Here is a 23633-nt window from a genome sequence, read left to right as displayed (position 1 = left end):
CGATTTTCGCATCGATTTATCCCTCATGAGTAACACATGTTGTAAAACAATTGTGGTACATACTTAATAATATAATTATCATACACAGAGTTATGTCATACTATCACAATATAATATTTATATGGAATATAATTGCTATATGATGAGTACACGATGTACCAGAATAATAGAATTTCAAAAAAAGATATCTTATACGATTAAAAAGAAAACAATCAGACTTTGTGTTCTTCATTCATTTTTTTTTTATCGATATTGTTCCTCGATGGAAAAGATATTTTTTTCTTATTGCAGGATTATATATGTGTATCCCTTGAGATTATATCGTAACATTATCATGATCTTGCGGCCTGATCTATTTTTCGATCGATCTAGGAAAATTCGACGATATCGTAAATCGCGATTACATTACAATTTGTACGCCGCCTAAATAAGCGATATCATCTAATACACGATATAAAATACATAATCTATTTACAATGCTATATAATAAAGGCGATATCATGCATTTCATTTTTTTTTCTTTCTTTTTTTTTTTTTTTTTTCTTCTTTTTAATTAACGTCATGTACAAAGGTCCTATTTCATTGGCCTTTTCTCACTCTTCAATCTTATGACGATTGATCGTCGTTTCGAGGAATTGCAATCTATCGATGCACAACACGCAATGTTATAATTTATAGCAGTCGCTTCTTTTTTCACAAAATTCACAGCCAAGTGGAGCTATATAAGCCCGCTAGCTTTCTAATTAGTCTTACTAATGTCTATCCGCTTTATCGAACGTCTTTGGGGTATTGCGAGATAATTAAACAAGAGGCACTTTTGGTGGTCCTAATAATGGCGGCCCATTATCGGGCATCCGATGTGGTCCAAGTTTGTCGCTTTGCGTCGGTACAGGCTGAAGTAATCTAATGGCAAGACTGGCCAGTATCAGTAGAACGATTAGACCGCAAATCGGTACAGCGATTGTGGCAGTCTTGAACCATCCATCTGTTGACTGACCTCCATGATTGATCGGTTGAACCGGGCCGAGAAAAGGTCGCTGATCACCCACCAACACTGTTAATAATAAAAAGTATTTCGTTATATACACGAGCTTGTTTGAAATAAATTATGTAAAAGGTATCATTATTCATAAATTCATACAACCTTCAACTTTCGCTATTGTTTTAAATCAACGATTCGAGACATTGTATATGTGTACGAAATAGAAGTTTGTATAGTTGTATGTACGCTTCTTTAACTTGTATCTATATGTATATGGAACAAGTGAAAAAAAATTCTTCATAATTTATGTAAAAAAAATTTGATCAGTGGAATTAATAGCGTTAAAAAGCAGTTTTGCAATGTAAAATAACAAAATAAACGATGAAATGCATAAAAAAAATGGAAAGCATCGATCAAGCACTGCATCAAATCTATACAATTTCAACGATATTGAAATGAGAATATATTCATTTAACCTTGAAGAGTCTTGTTGAGCCTGTTTCTCATGGCTGGACTATCCACGTGATTGCAAAGATCCTGCTCGCAACAAAGATATCCCGTGGGACATTGCCGTTCTTTGAAGTTTTCATCCAGGCAACCACTGTAAGCGTTATGCTCTGCCCTTAATAATGATGGATTTGCATTGGATGGTAATTCCGTAAAACAGCCTTTGCCGCGGCACATGTATCCTTGAGGTACGCATTCTGGTTGATTGCAGTAACACCTCACTTCTCGGATGTGCGGCGAATCTGTGAAATGAAAAGAAGTAAGATAAACGATAACGAGATTAATTAATTTTTTTTTTCCACTACAAACGGAATGTTTTAATGTTTTAATAAGATTTGATAAAATTAAAAACCAGCGAACGGGATAAAATTGTATGCAAGGATATCAAGTTCACGTTACACGGAAGAATAGCGTCCATGAAGAAAGAAAAATAATATTACAAGATCAACGCTATATAAATTAATCTTTAATGTTATCGAAATTCGAAATCCTCGAACAGAGGGAGAGAACTTTGAGGTCAGAGAATGTTCTTCTGAATTGGAATAATATTGAAAGTGCGATAAAGACAGCAAGACACTATTTCGAGGAAAATCTTTTTTTCTTTTTCATTATTTTTCTTCATATGTTTTAGATAATGACATTTATGATTGATCAATGAATCATTCTGACTAATGATGTTACATCACGGGGTCATCCACATACGTTCCCTTCGTATTCGCCTCAGTTCAAACGTTTCAAACGTGATGAGATTTAATCAACGAATTAATATAATTCAGGTAATACATTACTCGGTTTACTAATTAATTATAAATTCATCTTTGTTTATAGATCTTGTACTTGATAATACAATTCGCGCAATATAATTCTAGGATCGTTAAGCATGTTCAAGCATTCAAGCACCCTAAATGTAACAGCGTTGATATAATTGGCGGCTTTCCTTAATGAATAACCCCGACTAAAGTCATAAAAGATTATACCCTGCTCGTTGCAACAGGTATACATATAATGCTATATATACTTTCATTTACCTGCCGGCTACCAAGCCTTTATTCATTTTTATTCATTTATTCCTTCGTTTATTTATATTCCTTTAAAGAGACTTGTAATTTTCTTTGGGTATATAATAATAATTAAAAAAAATATATATATATAATTTTAGGAAAATAAAAAAGGAGCAAAGTGTGTATATACATTTCTTAGTTAATCAAAGGAAATTTTTCAAAATAAATGATACAGTGATGGAAAATTTTGGTAGTAGTGAAAAGAAATGTTTTGAGATCTTCTGGTTGAAAGGATTTCAACTGGGGGGGTCTGGAAGAAATCTACCTCGAGGAACAGGCTCGATACACTGGGACCGTGCTTGACATAGCGTAAATATACATTATACACGGAGAGAGAGTAGAGTTCTCTCTCGCGGTGTGTTAATGAGAGCTGCATGAAATAAACAGAGAGACATGGAGCATTTCGCAGTGACTAACCATCGTACCGCTTGTTTATTATGATAATGCGAAGCCATCTTTTTATCCGTAACTTTATTCTTGCCAGTTTAGCCTTCTTTCAGGCTCTCCCCCTTACTTCTTCTCTCGCCCGATGGAATATAATTTATTTTACACGCACGTAGATCCGCCACGTACGTTGATTCCACCGCAACAAAAATTTATTAACGGGATGGAATAATTCATAGGCACGATCGAATATCGTCACCTCGATAATTCTCGTGAAATTGTCGTTGGAACGTTCTTCTAGCCTTTTGTCATCGAGCCACAAAGAGATGCGATGAATCGATCAAGATGGAACTTTGAAATTACTTTGAAGCGTGTCAAACCCTTTCGTCGGGGAAACAAAGAACATTGGTTTTGCAACGATTAGCCGCACCACACTTGTTTATTATGGTAATGCGAGATCGTCTTTATTCAAGATATTGCCCCGACGTCTACCCCCGAATCCTCTCTCTTCCCCTCCTTGAACGATCCTTTCTCCCTCGACGAAACTTCTTGCGTCCTCCTCTTTCTCTCCTTACTTCTTGCTAATAAGCTCGTAGCGGTACCCTTTCCCCTCTCTTTCTCTCAATCTCCTTTCTTCTTCTCCCCTACGCCCTTTCGTTCCCTCCTCCTTCGTCGCGCATCTTCCTCTCCGTTTGGTCCACGAGGCCCAGCTCATCGGGGAATAAAAAACGTTAAAACAGCCGAGTCACAAAAGAAAGATTAAAGTAGAGAGAATATATGGAGAGAGGCATGCGGCCTCTCGTTGTGTGTGCACCGCTGCCGAGCCGCTGTTCGCTCAGTTGGTCGGCTCTCACGAGCCTTTCGGAGCGACAGAGAACACTCGTTGAAGAGGGATTTTTAAGAAAAATTTCTCTCTTGCTGTTCTCCGGATTGCATAAACTTCTTGTAGAAATTTCAATTAGATGCAAAGTATTCTTATCTCTCTCTCTCTCTACGAAGACTCCTTTTCTTAAAACGATCGGTGTCTTTTTTTCATTATGAGGTATGTAATTTGAAGTTTCATTTCTCTCTTTCTCTCTCTCTTTCTTTCTTTTCTTTTTTTCAAACGGAGCAGTGAAGTAACGGGTAAGAAAAGACAAGAGAGAACTGTATTTCGTGGAGGAAGGAGAGAGAGAGAGAGAGGGAAAGAAATAGGGAGCCGCGGAGAAGGGCCTCGTGTGCGTTTAAAATAAAAAGGGAAAAGGGGAAGCAGCGGGAGGTCGAGGAGGCCCGGGCAAAAGAGAGATACGGCCGACATGCCTGGAGTCGAAGAAGACCCGTCCGAAAACAAACAGACTGCTTCGCGGGGTCGTTCGTTATGCGTCCATGGCATATTAATTATTTCCCGACGGGTTCTACCCCCTGTCTCCCTCATTCTCCGGCCATGTTGCTCGTATTTCTTTGTTTTACATTTTTTCCTTCGGTTGCTAAACGATTACAGGTTCGAGAAGCATGAAAGTAAATCGATGCTCTTCGATTCCCTATATTATTTCCCCTCCCCACTACGAGAAACTATTTTACTGGAAATGGACTGAAAATTTCCAGAAGCTAACTAGTAAGTCCTTTCTTTTCTTTACTTTCTATTCCAAAATAACATACGTTTTATTCTTTTTCCAGATTCAAATTGGCCTCGACGTGACAGCGTTATCGATTATATCTATAATTTATGTAAATGCTTGCTCTTGTTTTTCGCGAATCGAATAAAGGAGGAGAAAGGAGAAGAGAGAGGGGGGAAAGAAAAATATATAATTCGCAGTGTCGCGGGTAAAAAGGTAGACACGTCTGAAACGCTTGACGAACGTTCTCTCTAATATGTTTTGCGCTCGTAAAACTGTCCGATTTCTTCGGCCACGATCGGCGAATATACGCTTGATGGTATTCGTATCTCTTCGATAAAAGCTTTTAGCGACGCGCACACTATATAACACGCTTTCGATGAAGCTTAACCTTTAACTTACTGACGTTAGATATATATATATATGTATGTATGTAACCGGCCGGGACATTGGATATAATCTAACGAGATACACGTGCTGGTTACTTGTAACTCTCAGATAAACTTGTTTATTTGTTGAAACTACAACAACAGGCGTCGTGGGTTCATTCGACTCGCTTCTTATCTAATGAATTAAATATTCATTTATGTAGACGAACTCGAAGTACGCTCAGCCTGTTGTACGTTCGAAAATTAGCTAATTAACCAAATCTTTTCTCCTTCCTCTTTTTCGATTCATTCGTATTTATTTCTATTAATCTCTGCCAATCCATAAATATACATATATCTTAACCGCAACGTTCTCTCTACGAGAAACTATTTTCTCGTTACGGTTCGTTAGAATTTCACCCGGCAAAATAAGAAGCTCCCCGGCGAAGCTCGGCTCGATCGATGCGGAATTGAACGAGCAAAAAAGATAATCGATACCCGCGTCGATAACGAGTCGCTAAAAGCGTGGTACGAAGGGTTACGATTCGTTTATCCAAACGACTCGTGCAACATGCCCGAGGATAGAAAGTCGTGCTCGACGGAAACTTGATTTGAACGAGCCCCGTTGTATATGCAATTAGAAGAGCGACGACCCATGTATATGTATACATGCACGGGTTGCGTCGTAGCCGAGCGTACACCACCGACAGCAATGATGAAACTAATGAGTTTCTCTTGGTTCCCTCAAGTGTATCCGTAATGCGCGTACATTGCGTAACGACGCCCCTCGCGTATACCCGCGCACATTTATTTAAATCCCGTAAATTTTATTTTGTTGTAAAGGAGTCGAGTAAGAACGACGAGTTGCAGCATCTAATGGCGTCTAACCGATCCAATACGAATTTATCGGATTTTTTAATTAATAGGAGTAACCTTAATGCGTTATGCAATTAGCAGTTGTTGATTATCGAAGTCCCGATTCGATCATGCTACACGATTTCTTATTTGTTCAATGAAGGAAAGGTAAGTTTTCTGATAATAGGATGAATTTTTCTTTTCTTTTCTTCTCTCTCAGTTTATTACATTTTTGATCGATGTTATTCAGAGTCTGACGCAAAGAGAGAAAGTTTAGACCGTGGTATGCTCGATTGTTCATTCCGGTAACCGCGTTACGAGGTAATTGTAAAACACGGAATGACTCGGGCTATCTTAATTTCTAATTAGCAACATCCACCGTTCTAAATTGCCGCAATTAGTATTCCACTGGGACATAAAGCGCGTTGGTGGTCGAGTGTCAGCGTTGAATTTCACACAGGAGCACACCCGTGGTGACGAATTCGCTTTGCATCCACCATGCCAGGAAGGAAAGTCGTCATTGTAAAAAAGAAAGAAAGAAAAATATATATATATATTCCAGAAGACAACGATCAGGGATTACAGCGGAGATTACGAACTATCTAAACTCTGCTGGTTCGCGCGCATGGAAGACGAATGATGCACGAGGGAAGGGTCGTTTCTCAATCTCTTGGCAATGGTACACACCGACTTTTGTACGTGCCTCGTCGGAAGCAGGTCTATTCGCCTGTCGATCAACCGATCTTTCGCTCGTAGCGAAACACGTTACGGAATTCGAGACTCAGGTTATCGAACTTTAATCAGACAATCGTAACGAAACGAATTGTTACAAATGCATATGAAATCATACATTACGTTCATTATTTTTTTCATCGCAACATCCAATTTATTCCCATCTACGAACAATGACGATTTATTACAAATGGTTGGACGAGGATGGTTGGGACACGCGATCGGAGCCGAAAAATGAGTGGAACGGGCGGCGAGAGTATTAAGGTAGCAGTGGGAATTATAAACGGTTTTTAAAAGGACAGAAAAAGAAACGGAGGGAAGGAAAAAAAAAAGGAGAGGTTGGCGAAACGAGTCACGTTCTATGATCCACCGCGGGACACCTGTTCGTATCCTGGCCGCGAGTGGGCTATGAACCTGCGGACGTTATACGAAAACAAAAAGGTCCTCGGGAACGGAAGGTTCCTCATCGACGCCGAGGCCGAAAGGAGTGGCCACCAAAGGAGGAAGAGGACGAAGAGGAGGAGGAGGAGGAGGATGGAGAAAGTGGAGGGGAAGGAGGAAGGAGGACGAGAACAGAAGGACCGGTCCCCGGTCAGTTCCTCGAAAGATTCGTGAGAAACTTTGGTCGAGGCGGCACGCTGTCTTCGTGGTATTCGAATACTGTACGGGTCGTCGGATCGATGCGCGGGAAGAAGGTTAAGCAGCGATCCGCGATGAATGGGATCGGATATTGAACAAATTTCCTGTACCCCTTTTATATCGGTGAAATAGTTTTGGATCGCGGCCGAATTCTTCGACGACGGCGCTTTAATATACACGCTTTAATTTATAGGGATTGCAGAAGCCTTGAGAGAATATTTTATTTGAGAATTTTGATGATTGGCCGAATTGGATTAAAAAAGTAGTACGAGAAATATATCCGAATGCTTGTAAACAGGACACAGTTATGCTATCAATTGTCAAGATCGGTGGAGATTAGTAGGGTTTAATGGGAAACGGGCTAATTGGTTCGTTAACTTGGAATATGTATATATATATATATATCCTTTTTTTTATGGAGATTTTGAGCATGCCGCTCCGATCGGGACAGTGGACAGACAACCGATAAAAGCTGTAACTAATGATCCCCATTAAACGGGGCCGGATACAGCATGAATTTGGCCGATTCTTCATTGACTTGCAACGAAAGATGGCCCCGTGTTTCTCCCCAGGAGGTCTAAGATACCTTTTATTGCGGCTGCGTAGATATTTTGACCCACGGTGGATTGGTCATTGAATCACCAAGGTACATACAACGTTATATATAATCTTAAAAGACAACAGTGCATCCGTTTAATGGATTTTTTCCTTCTCTCTCTTTCTCCCTCGTTTCTTTTTCTTTTTTTTTTTTAATAAGGATGACTGGCCAAGAACAAGGCATCGATTAAACTTTTTTCTCCTCCCGAGAATTTCACGTCGTGAGAGAGAGAGAGAGAGAAGGAGAGAAATATATTCTTGGCAATTTTTTCTCCTTGTTATTAAGAACGAAATTAATATTCTTACCAAGCATCTTTAAGCCAAGCATCCGAATGGAATGCGTTCTCGATCGACGGTATATATATGCTCTATCGTGCGGATGTAGAAGAATATATGTTCCGTCAGAAGAACGGATGATAAAATATAAGAGTAACGGAGCGGAGCGATATATCTATAGTAGATGCAACGATGCAAAAAAGGTTGGCCGAACGGACGACAAGTGCACCCGCATAATGGGCCGGTTTTTTCCCTTCCTCTTCCTTTCTCAGGCGGACGACTGACGACTCGGGAACCCTGGCTCAATAAAACTTTTGCTTTTCGTGATGTTGCGAAGTCCTCCCCGGGAGAAGGGGAGGAGGGCTTGGAGAAGGGAGCCCGACCGGATTCCACGTCGAATGGAAGAAAGGGCTACTTAAGTTCTTTATTGACGGTGACACGAGCCAAATCAATTTCGCGAATGGCTGGCTTTCTCAGGTGTCGCAATCTTCCAGAACAGACTCTTTACGTCTCTTTGGAACTTGGAATATTCCCTCCCCCTTCACGGTCTTTCAGGGCTGGCACGTTAGGTCACACGGATTTACGAGGCAAGGAGAACGAATTAAATTGGGAGGGGAGATGCAACTATTTTTTTCAATCCTCCGTGTTTGCGTCGAATGATTTGCCAAGAGATGGGCAAATATGAATTACGCGAGGTTTATGCCTTTGTTTTGAAGCTTCGATAATTTCTCAAAACTCTCGTAAACTCTCTGTCGATATTGGCTCGTAAAACGTTACGAGGATCATTTTTTAGGTTAGCGAGGAAAGGAAGGAAGGAAGGAAGGAAGGAAGAATCGTTAAGATATTTTGTTCGAGCAACTGCGATTATTTTCTTATAAACGGCGAAATGCAACGAAATACGACGTCGTTGACGAAACCGTGTCGCATTAGTAATTGCGTCGATATCGTTCGAATAGAAAACGATAGTTATGCAGAAACGTGTAAAGATAATTAGCATTAATTTATAATAGGTGTAGACGTTATCGCGACACACAGGGAGAAAAAAATCGTTTCATTTCCGCGTACGCTATGGATCCGTCGATTAGGGGGACAAGAAAGTTAAATTAACGCCGAGTTAACGATCGGACGGAAAGCATTAAATCATCGTGAAAATCAACGATACGATCTTGGAACACGGCACAAAACTTCTCTGTACTCTGCACGGTTACCAACGGATCAACGGTTCGAGTCAATTAAATAAGAGAAAGCTTTACTTGGTCATTTCGTTGGCCCATTCGCTATCGAGGATACTAATTTCACCGATCGTATCTCGGTTATGCGAACGAAGAAATTTATGGCGCCTAATGGCGTATAATGAATAAAGGATCTTAAATCAAACGGAAGCGATAAAGATTGAAGAATACTCGAATGGAGCGAATTTTTCGAATTTTCGTTCACCGCAAATTTCGAAAGGGTCGAAAACTGTCGATCCAGAAACCGTATCCTGTACATACTTTCGATCTTCTCGAACTATACTCACGGACGAGCCATAAACCGACGGTTCCAAGATCTCTCATCGAAGGTTATAGCCGAAGGCAATCAGCTCTCCTGTAACGAATACTTTGCTCGAAAAATTGTCCCCGGCGAGGGGAGGAGGGGGTATATATATCTACGGGTTTCGGCTAATTTTCGTTTCACAAAGGGGTTACGTACGAAGCTGGTATTTGCGTTGGGACCTGTAACTATCATCCCCGAAGTACCTGGCCATTAAAGGGGAGGGGAGGGAAGGCAAGAAAAGGACGGGTGGTTATGCGGGGTGGCAATTAGCAAGAACAATAGGGGCCTGGAGGCCCTTATTTCTGGGAAGGAAGGAGGGTCCCTCCTTCTGGGTCCCGCCATTCCAGGGGCCAGGTATATGTATTTTAGACTATAACCCCGTTGTCTTGTCATGCGCCCGTGTGCGTGTAGCTCGTATCGCGAGCTTTGGTATTTCGGCGCTAGAAGGCAGGTTCTTGATGTTTTCGAGAGAGGCAAACCGGTGATTAGCCCTACTTAACTTGGCTGCGTGGACGCGGTGCGGCCATCGTCAAGTAAAAGGCATTCTCATCAATTACATGCAATTGCCAAATTGCTCCAAATTATATGCGTGGATCGCGGACCTTTTATGATAATCCTTGGTCGTTTCGCTTCGCCGAATATACAAGAGCCACCTTTAATTATCGCTACTCCCCGGCTCCGTTCCAATTTCCACTAACGCAAACGTAAATTCGATAAAACGAATCGAGTTTCGTTTTTCTTTCCTTCTTCTTTTTCACCAGGTAACCTTCCATATCCGATTCTTCTTCTTCTTCTTCTTCATCGTATCGTGTGATACCAAGTTATGTATCGTTTCGAAGGAGGAGAAAGAATCGTATCGTGTGATAGCAAGTTGTATCGAAGGAAGGAGAAAGAATCTTTGAATCCGTTAACGAAATGTCGCTCGTTAAATATCTGTTCGTTGCTCGTAAAGCGAATCGTGCCATTTTCCTTTTACGATTCCGCAGAAATGCCCCGATTCAGATCGAAATTTTATGGCGTTGCGTTTAAGTGTTGGATGAAGTAAACTCTGACGAATAGCTCGTGGACGTGTAAAGTAAAATGTCCTCTTTGCTTGTCCGTTCGAAGCTTCAGCTCAATTGAACGGTTGAGGCTAGGAACGATGATTCTTTAAGTGCGTTGGCTGAGTAAATAATACTTGTAGTTGAAACTAGCTCGCGTGTCGATGCAACGATCCTCGATTAGTCTTGTTACGCGTCGAAATTATCGAATGAAACGCCATCTTCTCGCGTTCAGGAAATAATATTCGCATCAACATTTAACAGGTTTGAATAGAATTAGGAAGAATCACCAACTCTTTTATATTTTCTGGTCGTTGGAAAAATAGGTAGTCAGAAAAAGGGGGCACGATCGTCCAGGTAGCGGGACGCCTTTTTCCCTGTCACCCAAGTATCCGATGATTTACTATAGAAACAAAGAATCCGTCGGCCAACCACGAAGGAAGTACAGTTCGATCGTTCGGAACAGGTCTTCCTCAGTTGAAGGAAGTGAAACCTTTCTCTCACGGATTTCAACGTTTCTATCGAATCCACGAACTCACGTTAACATAATTCTTTTAGATGGATTCCAAAGTCAATTAGAAATAGCATTGCTACTTGGAAAAAAAAGAAGAAGAAGAAGAAAATAAAAATTAATAAGTTAAGCTAGCTTTTAACAACTGCCTGCTATCTTCAACGAGAGGATACTAATAATTACGTAGAGTGTGCCTCCTTATTTGTCGCGTCGAGTATAATTACAGTTGCATTGAAGTTTAACAAGCAGGTTTTACATTGGTATTTACGTCAGTGTTTACGATGCAATATCTCATTGCGTTTCTTTCAGGTATGTAACCGAATGGATCAAGAAGAATCGTATCACGAGTCACGGATCGATCGAAAACGATTGAAAATTGTTACGAGAACGCGGGATACAAATGGCGCGTGTACGTCTACGCTTCGTAATCATCGTATACGGATGCATCAAGTTGTTGGAAAATGCAAAAAGGTAAAAGTTTCTTTCCGCAGTTATTGTCCTCCCTCTCTCTCTCTCTCAAACATTTGTTCGTTTCGAAAGTTGTTCTAAAAATAGAATTTCCGTTTGAAAATCGAAATTAAATCTTTTTCCACGGGAATAACGGAGACGGGTGTTAAAACTGAATAAGGAGCCGCGAGTCAAAGGTGTATTTGCCGCGTTAATCGTTAAAGAAGAAGATGAAAAAAGAAAGCGACAGGTCCGCAGCTCCACCGCGCGCGGTTTCCTAGCTTTCCGTCCTTCGGCCAATTTGTTTCACATGGCACGTACGTTAGGGAACTCACGTGCGCGTACGCCGCTCGGGGAGATACAACCGACACTTTTCAATGCTTTTCTTTTCTTCCCCGTTCGCCACGGTTGTTACACGCCACGTCTTGGGTGAATACACGACGAGCCGTGTTTCCATGAAACGCGTGGAATTTTGAATATCACGAGGATGAGGGTGGAAAAATCTCTAATAATGGTTTTAAAATGTGCGCGCACGGGATTCACAAAGGATCACTGAGGATCGTTGAGGCAACGCGCGTCGCCGATATACGGACGCGGCACGGCCTCGATATACGCGAATACAAAAGACTTTCTTCCTTTTTCTCTCATCGATGTTTGTTTTACTTGGCCAGCGCCGAACTCTTTTAATCGTCGCGCAGGAAGGAATAAATTTCACGTGCGTCTCTTTTTTTCCTTTCCTTTTTTATCATTTTCTTTTCACGCTTGGACGCCGCCAATTCTCTGTCGCGCTCGAGAAGCACGTTCGCTTCTTTTCAACCACGAGAAATGTACACGCGAAGGAATTTGCTTCTGATAGATCGCGTGACACGTCTTTCTAATTATCATCTCAACGATGGATCGAGATCGAGAAAGTATTCATCGAAATATCGATGGGATGGGAAAGGTCGTTTAAAAAGTATTTTCGATTCTCATCGAGGAAACGAGGTAAAACGACGAGGTAAATCGATACGCGTGCGCGAGCTGAATCGCCTGATCTCCATTCTTTCAATTCTGTTGAAACGGATCGATTTGTATTTCTCCACCTGTATTCGCACCCAGGTGAAATACCGTGAGGCAAGAGTATTTATAGAGGCGTCTCCTTGGAATCGTTGACATTGATTCTGCAAATCTGTCACGGCATCGGCTATATATAGAGGCTCATTGTAATTACGGTAGAGTAGGAATGTGCTATTAAGCATAGCTAATGCATAGAACGCCCGTTTCTCTATTATGTTTTCCACTATATTCCCCGCTATGAAACGATTTCTACTGTTTAATAGTCAAGGAGCGCGATAATTGCTCGATCCTGCTTAGATTATTATCACTCGGTGTATGTCGAGGGACGACCATTTAAATGAAATTGCATCGTCGCCAATATTTTATAAATTACTTTATAAATTAATTTCCGGTTTGAAAATTGATACGCCATCGCGCAAAATTACACAAGAATACGAAGAATAATAATTTTCGAGAAAGGATCGGTATTTTACGAAAACATCATTGAACATCATCGAGCCTAATCGAAATTTTTATTATCGGGCGTAATTAATAATCTAAATAAAGAGTAAGCTGCTTGCTTAATTTGAGCGATCATCTATTTGATGGAATAACTGTTTCGAGGAGTAACTATTTTTTTTTTTTTTTTATAATTAACTCGATCGCTATTGAGCATTAATTATCTTGGCAACATTCTTGCACCGCGATGGATTTAATCGATCCAATTTTTATTATCTATCGGAACGAATAACGTCGTTGCAAGTTTTTTTTTTATTAAGAATCTTTTCTCCGCGTTAAATAGCCAACCGACGAATAAATTACAATGATTCATCGTTAATTTAATAAACGTCTTAATTGCAGAGACTGGAAAGAATGCATGCGCATTTTCGAATTCGAAAAAGGGGAGGGAAGGAAAATAAGGATGGAATCATTTTACTTAGTTTAATGAAACTTAACTACGTGACAAAACATGGAACTGAAAAATTCTTCTTTTACGAAGGATATTACATTTTTTTTAATGAACAGCGTTCATTGAGAAATGATTTTTATGCAATCAATTGGAACGGCATAGATTGGAAAGAAGGTGAACCGGTGGTGGTTATATATAATGGTGCAAGAAAATTGTAGCCAAGAGCGACGTGCCCTCGCTCGAGCGTAATTTGGCAGCAAATCATTGCGAGAAAAGGAAATAGCAATCGTGCGTGCGAGATAAAAAAACTCGTAGCAACATTCTGCTGTTGCGACGATAAAAAAAAAAAAGAAAATGCATTTGAGAGTTGCACAACGTATCGATAGGTACGTATAATACAACGAGCATATATCATACGGAAATTGCGTCAGCTTTTATGCTTTTATCGATGATCGATAGCGCCAACCAGGAGATAACCATCTGTCGTAATTAAATGCACGCAAAAATCGAACGCTCTCCCTATCTTTCCTCCCTATCGAATCTTTCTTCCAATCGTACGAAAATTTCGAAATCAAATGTTTCTCGATCGAGAATTTCGATCAATCAGGAAGATTGACTCGCGAGTCACGTGTAATTTCGTTCTCGGATGTAGCGACGAACGACAACGAGGGATAAAAAGTTCCTTGCTGTTTTCCAAAGGAGGAAGGTTGCGGCTAATTGATCGAGAGTCGAGCACGCTGTTAATGGGGGAGGGGGGGAGGGGGATCATCGACTAGTGTCGGATGATTTCGATGGCTCGAAACTAATGGCCGGAACGAGCGAAGAGAGAGAGATTTCGATCCGGCCGCGACACGTGGCGTTCCATCCGAGAATGGAAGTGACTCGACTTCACCTATGGTTAATTCGAGTTCCTCGAAGAAGGAAGAGGTTGACTACCGCTATTAATTGAATTCCGTTGCCTTTGGAACGGCGCGTGATGAAATAAAGATGTCCAGATGTACACACACGCGACAAATGCATCATGCAAATGGACGCGCGATGGAAAAGGAGCGGTTGATACTTACTTACGCTCGCATCGAAAACGAGACATACGTAATACAACTATCGTTATTTACCGTGACTCAGTCGTTTAACAAGTTGCGTTATCTCGAAAAACGATACGTACACCCGTCCGGTGGACAACACGAAACGGTTCTAAACGATTCTGCCTGAATAACAAGAAAACATTTACCGATTACGCGATTAACGAGCGTGTTCTCGATTCCCTCCTTCGAGATAATCGATAATAACGATAACTCACGCAAACTCTATTCGTAATAAATTTTTCACCCGTGCGTGAAAGATAGATAGATAAATCCTCGCAACGGAGGATGCATTCCTCCTTTCCTAATCCTTTCACGATTAATTGGACGCGAAATTCGCGCGAGGAGGAGGAGGAGGAGGAGGAGGAGGCAACGAACGGAGTGTGGTTGGCACAAAACGGGTAAGCCCCGTTCATTTCGAATTCGACGCATCCTCGGTTGCACTGGATGCATGCATGCCGCATGCGTGCGTGCGTGCGTGCCTGCACGCGGTGTCATGGCGCATACGAAGCACCGTATTAACATAACGCCCGCGACTCAGCCTCGAACTCTCGCGCGGATCCGTCCTCGCCTCCGTCCTCGCCTCTCTTCGAAATGCCACGAATATAAGTTCCTTCTCTCTCTCTCTCTTTCTCTTTTTTGATCGATAGTCGATAGTAAACGGAACGCAGTTGTATGCGGGCCTCCCTGTCGTCTACTCCGCTTGCCGATTATCATCATCCGACGATGAGCGCCGCCTTGCATTCTCGATCGATCGATATCCACCACCACCACGGAGATTATATTGCTCCTTAGGCGCCATCCACGTCCAAGGAATCCTTTTGTGCGCGACGCGTACCGTCGACAAATCAAATTCAGAGAGTACCCTCGCGGAATATCAAGCGCGTTTCGAAGCGAAGGCCGAGGGAGAGGAATCGAACGAATCGACGGAGGGAAACGACCGACGATCGGGAACGGGACGGAGAAAGGAAAAGTGTCCGGGGTAATGGGGTCGGCGGTGTTTCCAGAAGATTGAAAGCTTCCGGGACACGCTCTTTTCCAAGTATAATCGAATTCAAGTTGCATCATTGAACGGTGCAGGGGGGGAGGGAAGGGGTGTTATTCGCGTTCACGGATATCTCCAGGCACGGGATAGAACAGGAAGGATTTGATTGAATTTAAAGCGTGTTTGCCTTAAGGCTCGGATCGTAGAGGATCGAGGCGTATGACAGTGAGTCAAGCAGCGATACGTCTTGCATTTATGATGAGACGAGCGAAGAATTTATGGCCGTTTGGCGCCACCGATGAAAAAAGGAGGAAAAAAAAAAAAGGAAAAAAGGAAAAAAAAAAAGAAAAAAGAAAAATATTCATTACGTGTCGGTCTAGTGACGTCTTTGGATGCTTAACCACGCCTGGTAGACGACGTTTTATGATAGAAGTTTATTTATCATAGAGTGCGCGAACGCTGTGTTTTTTTTCTTCCTTTTTTCCTCGTCTCTTTTTTTTTTTGATTGCATAAATTTTAATACACGCCACTTCGGCAAACTTCAGCCATGCTTATTACGGAACGATGCGGAATACACGATCATGTGAATTTCACGATGCAATAATGCACGCTGCGTATCGTTTGACGCATATTTATCGTATGCATGTGCATCGAGCGGTCGGGAGTGCATTGCAACCATTTTTGAATTTCAACAAGGTCGATAGGACGGGACACGGGTTTCAAACAGTCAAGTTATATTCGTCCCCCCTTGAGTCATTATTTTTTCTCTCTTTCCTTTTCCCCAACGTGTGTCTACACGTGTGTCTCTTCGGACTTTACCGAACGAAGATCAATTAGAATCGCTCCAAAAGTTTCCAAGTTTCTTTTAATCTCCCTCTGATGGATGAAATTCAATGAGAAAAATATTACGATTATACGATTATAAACGATTATTCGTGGGTCGTTGAATGCGTCGTCTTCGTTGTGCAATTCGAGGAGAAAAATCGTCCCGATAACGAGAACCATTTTTACATTATTGCTGCTAACGAGGTCAAGTTCGAGGAAGAGAGTAACGAAATATGCTAGCGCATTTTTCACGCGCCCCGCGAAAATGAATAAAAAGTTTTATTCGCGAGGAACTTGGGACGAGGAACTCTCTTTCGTTCGTTTTGCATTGAATGCAAAACGAAAGTCATTAAAGTCGTGCACGTCGAATCGAATATATCCGATTCGTGGACAATGATTGCGAACCGTCGAAGCGAAAGTATCACCGTCACTTCTCGACGTAACCGATCTAACGTGATTAATCTCTCTTTATATTTAATTAATAACGAGAGAAGAATCGAATGACTGGTGAAAAAAAAAAGAGAGAAATAAATAAAAAGGAGCGAGTGAATGAATTATCGCGCACGCTCACCCATAAATTAAACGTTTCACGAATAAAACTTTCTCCTCCCTTCTCGTTGACATTTCACAGATTTATAAATTATATATATAGAAAGATAAATGCGTTGATTCCAATTAATTTTTTTCTTTTAAATAAATCTCAAGCAGTTCGAGCGGCAATCGAGTTCATCCTTTTCCCACGAATTAATTTTCCCGATTAATTCGAATTAAGCGCGATTCGATTCATTTTTCTTCTTCTTCTTTTCCCGCAACACGATCGAATTTAATTTAAGCATACGATTCGAACGATAGCGAAGTGGCTGTAAATAACTCGTTGGGCCCCGATTCGGAAGCAGATAGCGGTTGATACGTGGGTGGTTTGTATGGAGCGCGAGGGCGCCAAGAAAAATGTCTTAACTTTTATCCACGTCCGGGTGTTGTTCTCTGTTGCGATTACATGGTGTAACCATATACGTATAATAATATCTCAACTTGTAAAAACGACAATCGACACTTCCGTACACTTATGTCCATATCTAGATATATGAAATACCAAGATAGCCGTAGAAGGAAAATTTGCAATCGATTGGAGGGGATTTGAAGAGATGAATTTACGATTTCCAATTTTCGTCGACCGAGAATAAACGATCCATTTTTCGTTATTCCCGGCGAGAGAGAAATTTCCTCCATTCTTATTGCTTCTTATACTTTGTCAAAACGAAACGAGATCACTGGTTCACCCACACACCCGCCAGGCCACTTTGACGCGGCGCAAAATGCGTTCGGCGTACGTGTTTGCGCGCGTGTATGAGTGCAAACCGTGTATTTACGTACGCGTGGACGTGCGCAAGACAAAGAGGTATAAACTCGTCACGCACGCATGCACATTTGTGTGGCCGACAGGCGCCACCGTGCCGCTTCTGTGTTCGCTTGTATATGTGTGTGTGTGTGTGGACGAGCGCACGTAACACCAGCTGCAACTCGGCCGAGTGTGAACACGTGAAACACCGGCTGTACCCGCGTGTGCGTGCATGCGTTACGTTTGTCGGCGGCGCGCGGATGAGCTCGCATTTTTCGACGCGGTTACTTCCCTCGAGACAAGAGCGTTTTCGTTTCGTTTCGAATTTTTGACATCTCTCGTATTTTTCCTTCTTTCTTTCTTTCTTTCTTTCTCTATTTCTGGGACGCGTTGTCTTCTATCTCGACTCGATTTGAACCGCGTTTGCACTTCCGGCCGGTGAGAAACGATTTCTCAAGTTGAACAACGAAACGTTCGCTTTTTCTCCGATCGATTATCGTTCCTCGAAGAGAAAAATTTGAATCGATTCGCGCGTGTAAAAAAGAAGTAGATAACTCTTGGACCCCCTTTCTTCAACAATCGTTCGATAACATTTGTTAAAAACTGACAATTGTGCGTCTGCGATTCGAAACGAATGACTCATATCGTAAAATCGACCTCGCTAGTCTATAAATATGCAACCGGCTGCAACGTACCGAACCAAGAGAATTATCACAATTCCGTAACTTGTTTGTAACTCGTTCGTAAGATAAGAGATTCGAACCTCGGAGATTTACGTAATTTTTTTTTTTTCTCTCTCTTCTTTTTCTTTTTCTCTTAATCAACCTTTGAAAAATACGAGAAAAATGTTTTCTGCGCACGACTCGCCGGATGCGCGCGTTAAAAACCGACACGCATTGTCACTTTGATCGATCGATCGAAGAGTTTCTCGAGCGTGTCGATACACAAACCGATCTCGGGATGTAATGATTTCCGGGAAAAACGCGACGAACTTTCTAATCTGCGAGCACTATAAATATAAAATTGTGCACGGATCGTTCTTCCTCGAAACGAGGGATCGACTGAGGCTCAAGTAGATAAACGGCCCCGGATTCGTCGGATGCATTAGATTAACGGCTTCTTCGCGATCCAAGAAACGGTAGAAGAAGAGAGAAGCGGGGGAGAGAAGCATTTTTCCCGGGACGAAGAATGCGAATGTGTCTGAGAAACTATAACGCCGGAGTGAAATGGTTCCGTGAACCGGAATCCCATCCCATCGCGTACGTATGGATCGCGACGCATCAACAGCCCTCCACTGTTCGCGTGCGAAAATTCGAACATCGCCGACCATTTCCTCCACTATATTCGGTATACGAGAATTGGATGAAGCTGTTAGGTAATCCATCGAATAACGCAACGTAATGCATAATCTATGATTTATTGTATCGTACGATTACGTAAGGAGACTCTTCTATCTCGTTATCGGGCAGATTAGAAACGAAAATTAAACGTTGCTTTTATCCGCAACGGCCAAGTTTTGGCCAAATATTTCGAACGGGGGGGGGGGGGAGGGATTTCTCGAATTGCACGGATGAAGAAGAATCGCGCGTAGCGATGTAAGTGAAGCGAGGACCGCGCGGACAAGCGTGTCGGAAGGTGGGTATCGTGCACATAGGCATTATATTATGTACTCCGCTATCCGCGCGCCTAGCTGGCGCCCGACACATACTTTATCGTCTTTCTAAACTCGGTATCGTGCGAACGGTAAAATTTAAATATTTATTATTTCGCAAGCGCGCCACGTTTGACCGGAATTCGTACGGCTTGGCCACGTACCCCGCCTATTAATCCCACGGGACGCGCATCCCAGGTGGCGCCAGTTCGAATCGATATCGATCGGTATCGCATCGAATCATTTCAACCGTTTTCGAACATCCCCGTTTATCCTCTTCTCGCCGCGTTTGTCGCAGCGACTTGATTTTCGTCGATCCTGCGATCGTTCTCTTCCTGCATTCCTTCCCTTCTTCTCCTTTTACTTTTGCTTTGCCCGTTTTCTCCGAGAAAACAAGATTGCCCAGTTTGTGTCGCAAGGGAAGGAGAAGGGAAGGGGAGGAAGCTCCGGTATTTATTTATTTTTTCTTTCTTTCTTATTATCACTCGAATACTCACGTGCATCGTGATAAAACGTTGAAATTGCACGCGTCCTTAATTGCCCCGCGTTGCTTGCCCGCCACAAAAAACGAGTTTTAAAATGGCATGCTGGTGTAAATCTTTTTTTATTTTTTATTTTTTTTTTTTCTTCTTCTTTTTTCTACGTTTCAGGGAACGTACAATTTTGCAATTATCGTGGTTGAGCCGCCGTATGACGTAGCCGCACCACGGCTGCATCTGCTTCCCTCTTATCTTCACTTTTTTCCCGTCCCCCCTTTCCCCCTTTTATCGTCGGGACACTTGCTTAAACGATTCCAACCATTCAACGCATCCTATGCGTCCCTGCCATTTCCCCTTGGTTACGTTCCACGATAAAACCAACCCTCCCCGATCCTTTATCGAGCCTTTCATTAGCCTTTACAAATTATAAATTTCGAACGCGATGTACTCGAACTCGATGTGGCTCCGCCGTACTGGCGGACCTTGTAATTCGAGGCAGTTTGACAAAGCGTTCAGAATTTTCGAGGGTCATTTCTACGAATCCCGAGTGTCATGGAGCATGCAGAAAAGGCCGAGCCAATTAATGTACTTCAGTGACTTCAGTGGTCTTAATTTAGAGAGCGGCGTTTCCCGACTTTTATTACTCTGGCGTCAAAGTCGAGTGGCAGCCAGTCGAAAAGTTTTTGAGGACGAGAAAAATGATTCCTCGCACATGCTACGCGCCACCGCCGTTCTCTGCGCGTTTAAGTTAGTCGAAGAGAGAAAAAAAAAAAAAGGGAAAAGAAAATAATCGCATTCCCCGTCTTAATTGATCTTCGCATCGATCGGATATCAAGCTCGTTTTAAAGCTTAACAACTACACGCCGCAAGTTCATTTATTATGCCGGTATCGATACGAATCGCTCACGTTCAATCGCTCGACGGATAAAATGCCTCCGGAAGAAAAGACACGTATCGAGAATAAATGATATTCCGATATACACGTTCGAGCTGCGCTGGCCACGTGTAACGATAAACCTTAGCCTTAGGAAACGTAATGCAACGGAACAACTCGATCGATAAAAATTGCGCAAAAATCGTGTCAAATCTCTGGATCGATCGAGACACCAACCGATACGAACGAATTGAAATTCGACCGGGAACGGAACGACAATTCCATTATTTTCATCGATTTGTTCGTTGGTGTCTGGCGCCACCCACGTGCACACCCGTTCGCGCGGTCGTTTCGACGCCCGCCCGCTGGTGTCACGGACCCAGTTTCCCCAGACTTTCCCATGAAATCATCCACTCAAAATGTAACGTTACCGTTGTCATCGGATTTCCCCTCGTTATCGGCCAGCACCTCGTAGTCCCCCGAATCGAGATCCACGGAAGCGCCAACGGCCGCAGTTAGACTTGACACCATAGTCGCGAAAGTCAACAAGTCCCGCGACAACATTTTATTTCAATCTCGCAACACGCACTTTACTTCGTTTATTCGTGCGAATCCCGTCCACTTGAGGTTCACGTGAGCGTTCACTTTCGACACTGTTCGCTGCGAAACGATCGAAACCCCATCGAATACGATTCGTATTGATTCGATCGGAAATTATTACTCACGACTCGTGTCTGTCGCGATCCCGTTTCGAACATTCATAACGATCGAAGGAAAAAAAAAAAAAAAAAAAAAAAGGAAAACGGTTTAGCGGCAGACGCGAGATACGGGGGACTGGTGGAAGTGGTTTTTCACGAGCGTCCAATCCCGACGATGGTCGACGCTTGACTGACTGACTCACTTCGGTCTCGAAAAGCAAACGGCGTGCAGCCGGACGACTCCGCCGCGGCTGGCGCGCACCAGGGGCACCCGGCGAAGAACACTCGCCAGATAGTTTTTAAACGAGTCCCGCCTCCGGCTGCGATAGTGTGCCCCTTGTCGGTGAACCACGCACCGTGAACGCATACAATACAACGCACGTTCAACGGCTGTCGTTCAATCTGTGATCTAGCGGCGTATACCACACGATTTCTGCTTAATTTTATGCCGTAACTTGGCAATCGAAATCGTTTCGACTATGAGTGTCTGGATAGATCCGGAAATTTACTTCCAATCTGCTCTATGGGATAGAAATAGAATTTTACTCTTCTCGCTCGAATACGAAACTTGATAACTCGATACAATGAGTTTCAGTAGAATGGAACGATTGGAATGATTTTGCAAAGCGAGGTGAAGTCGAAAAAGCATGGGACAGCCGTTCCTATCCACGTTTCCAGAATATCGTCACGATATTCGCAGCGCGACTCATCGCGCCGATCATCGCAGATCGAAGCGATTCGACGGAGTTCAGCCATCGGATCAAGAGCGCGCACATGGCCTCTGCCACTTACGTTAATGGCAGCCACTGTACCAGAACGTAGTATGCGGCCAGGCCGGTAGAGCCGTGTGTTGGTAAAAGGTTGAGTAGTGCGGATCGACGCCGGGAAATGGGCGGCTGGTGAGGGAAACGAGGGACAGGGAGAAGGGAGACAGTGGCGCCTGAGCCCCGAGGCAGAGACGCCACGTTTCCTTGGTGTGGGTGAGTGTCTGTGGGTCGGCTCACGGTACGCACACATGTCCCGTCCCCCTCCCTCCCTCTCTCTCTCTCTCTTACGCGCGCGCGCGAGCACACGGTTCGTGCGTCCTGGACGAAGGAAAGAGGGACGATGAAAAGAGCAGCAACTCACTTCTGCTGTGGATCGTCAGCTCCTTCCTCCTGACAGCCGGCCTCCTTTTTAACTTTTGTCGTGCGCTTTTATTCGCTCGTCTCTCCGCTTAGCTCTTTTTCCCTGCTTACGGAATAATAACGCGCGAGTACCGCTTTTAAACGCTTCGTCGTCGCGAATCGAATCGGATCTCTTCGAACAGGATCGCCATTATCCGAGCCTGTGTTAAATGAAAAATTGGCTGTGCCAACGATAGCGACGGAATGGTGTATATATAAAGATCCATAAACATATCGTTCCAACCTATTCCGTCCAACAATTGTACGCGCGTCAAAGTGTCGACACCTAGGCAAAGATCGGCTCGCGTAACGGGGATGATAAACGAGATAAATAAATCAGCCTTTGTCCGGATAATCGGTCGACCCTCTCCCCCCTTTTCAGCGTGCATTATGCATACGCGTGGCCCTCGATAGACCTTTTCACTTAAGCGCGAGATCTCTTTCGTGGTGGCGGGGATCGATAGGTAGGGATCGTCACCTGGATCGACGACCGGTTGCCGGCCGCGCCGCGGACAGAGCGGAGGAAGGAACGGAGTATTAAATCCGCTCGGCTAATTCGTTGCTTTAAGTGGTTTCCTCGAAATGAGCCGATGGTATTTCGTTCACAGACGGTACAATCTCTCGTCGCCGATTTCAATCTTCTTGTTTCGCCGGCCTCTCATTTCTGCTTTATTTCCCTCCCGACTCGTGCCTCGTTTCATTCGATATATATATGTATATATATATATATATATATATATATATATCGCGTCTCGCGTTTGTTCGATCCTCCCTTCTTTCCTAGGCCGATCGTAAAAAAGAAAAAGGAAAGAAAGGAGAGGAGAGAAAGGAAGAGAACGCTAGTTCTAATTGTTTACGCGATTTAAGAATCAGAATCTCGTTGGACACTTTGAATATAAGCACCGAGAGTGAACCGGTAAGTCGAAGTTTATTTTCAGCCGGGCATTAGCCAATTAACTATTAACTCGTTGGCGCCACGGCGTTGGCCTCCTATTTTTGCTTATTTCTTACACGAGAAATGCATCGTTGCCCTCTTCCGAATCTTCGGTATGTTCGCCG

The 23633-nt window shown here is 43.0% G+C and overlaps 1 protein-coding gene across 1 annotated transcript; it reads right to left on the bottom strand.

Moving 5' to 3' along the window:
* Positions 1-42: 42 nt before the first annotated feature.
* On the bottom strand, positions 43-21649 carry LOC724378 (BMP and activin membrane-bound inhibitor homolog). The gene is made up of 3 exons (XM_001120213.5): positions 21142-21649; positions 1459-1731; positions 43-1054 (listed from the first exon to the last, which is right to left on the bottom strand). The coding sequence occupies exons 1-3, from the start codon at positions 21272-21274 to the stop codon at positions 801-803; spliced, it is 660 nt and encodes a 219-aa protein (XP_001120213.2). The 5' UTR covers positions 21275-21649; the 3' UTR covers positions 43-800.
* Between the last annotated feature and the right edge of the window lie 1984 nt (positions 21650-23633).

Source organism: Apis mellifera, linkage group LG13 (genome assembly GCF_003254395.2).
Source record: "Apis mellifera strain DH4 linkage group LG13, Amel_HAv3.1, whole genome shotgun sequence".
Lineage (NCBI taxonomy): Eukaryota > Metazoa > Arthropoda > Insecta > Hymenoptera > Apidae > Apis > Apis mellifera.
The sequence above is the reverse complement of the archived record's forward strand: the minus strand, read 5'-3'. Positions and strand labels throughout refer to the sequence as shown.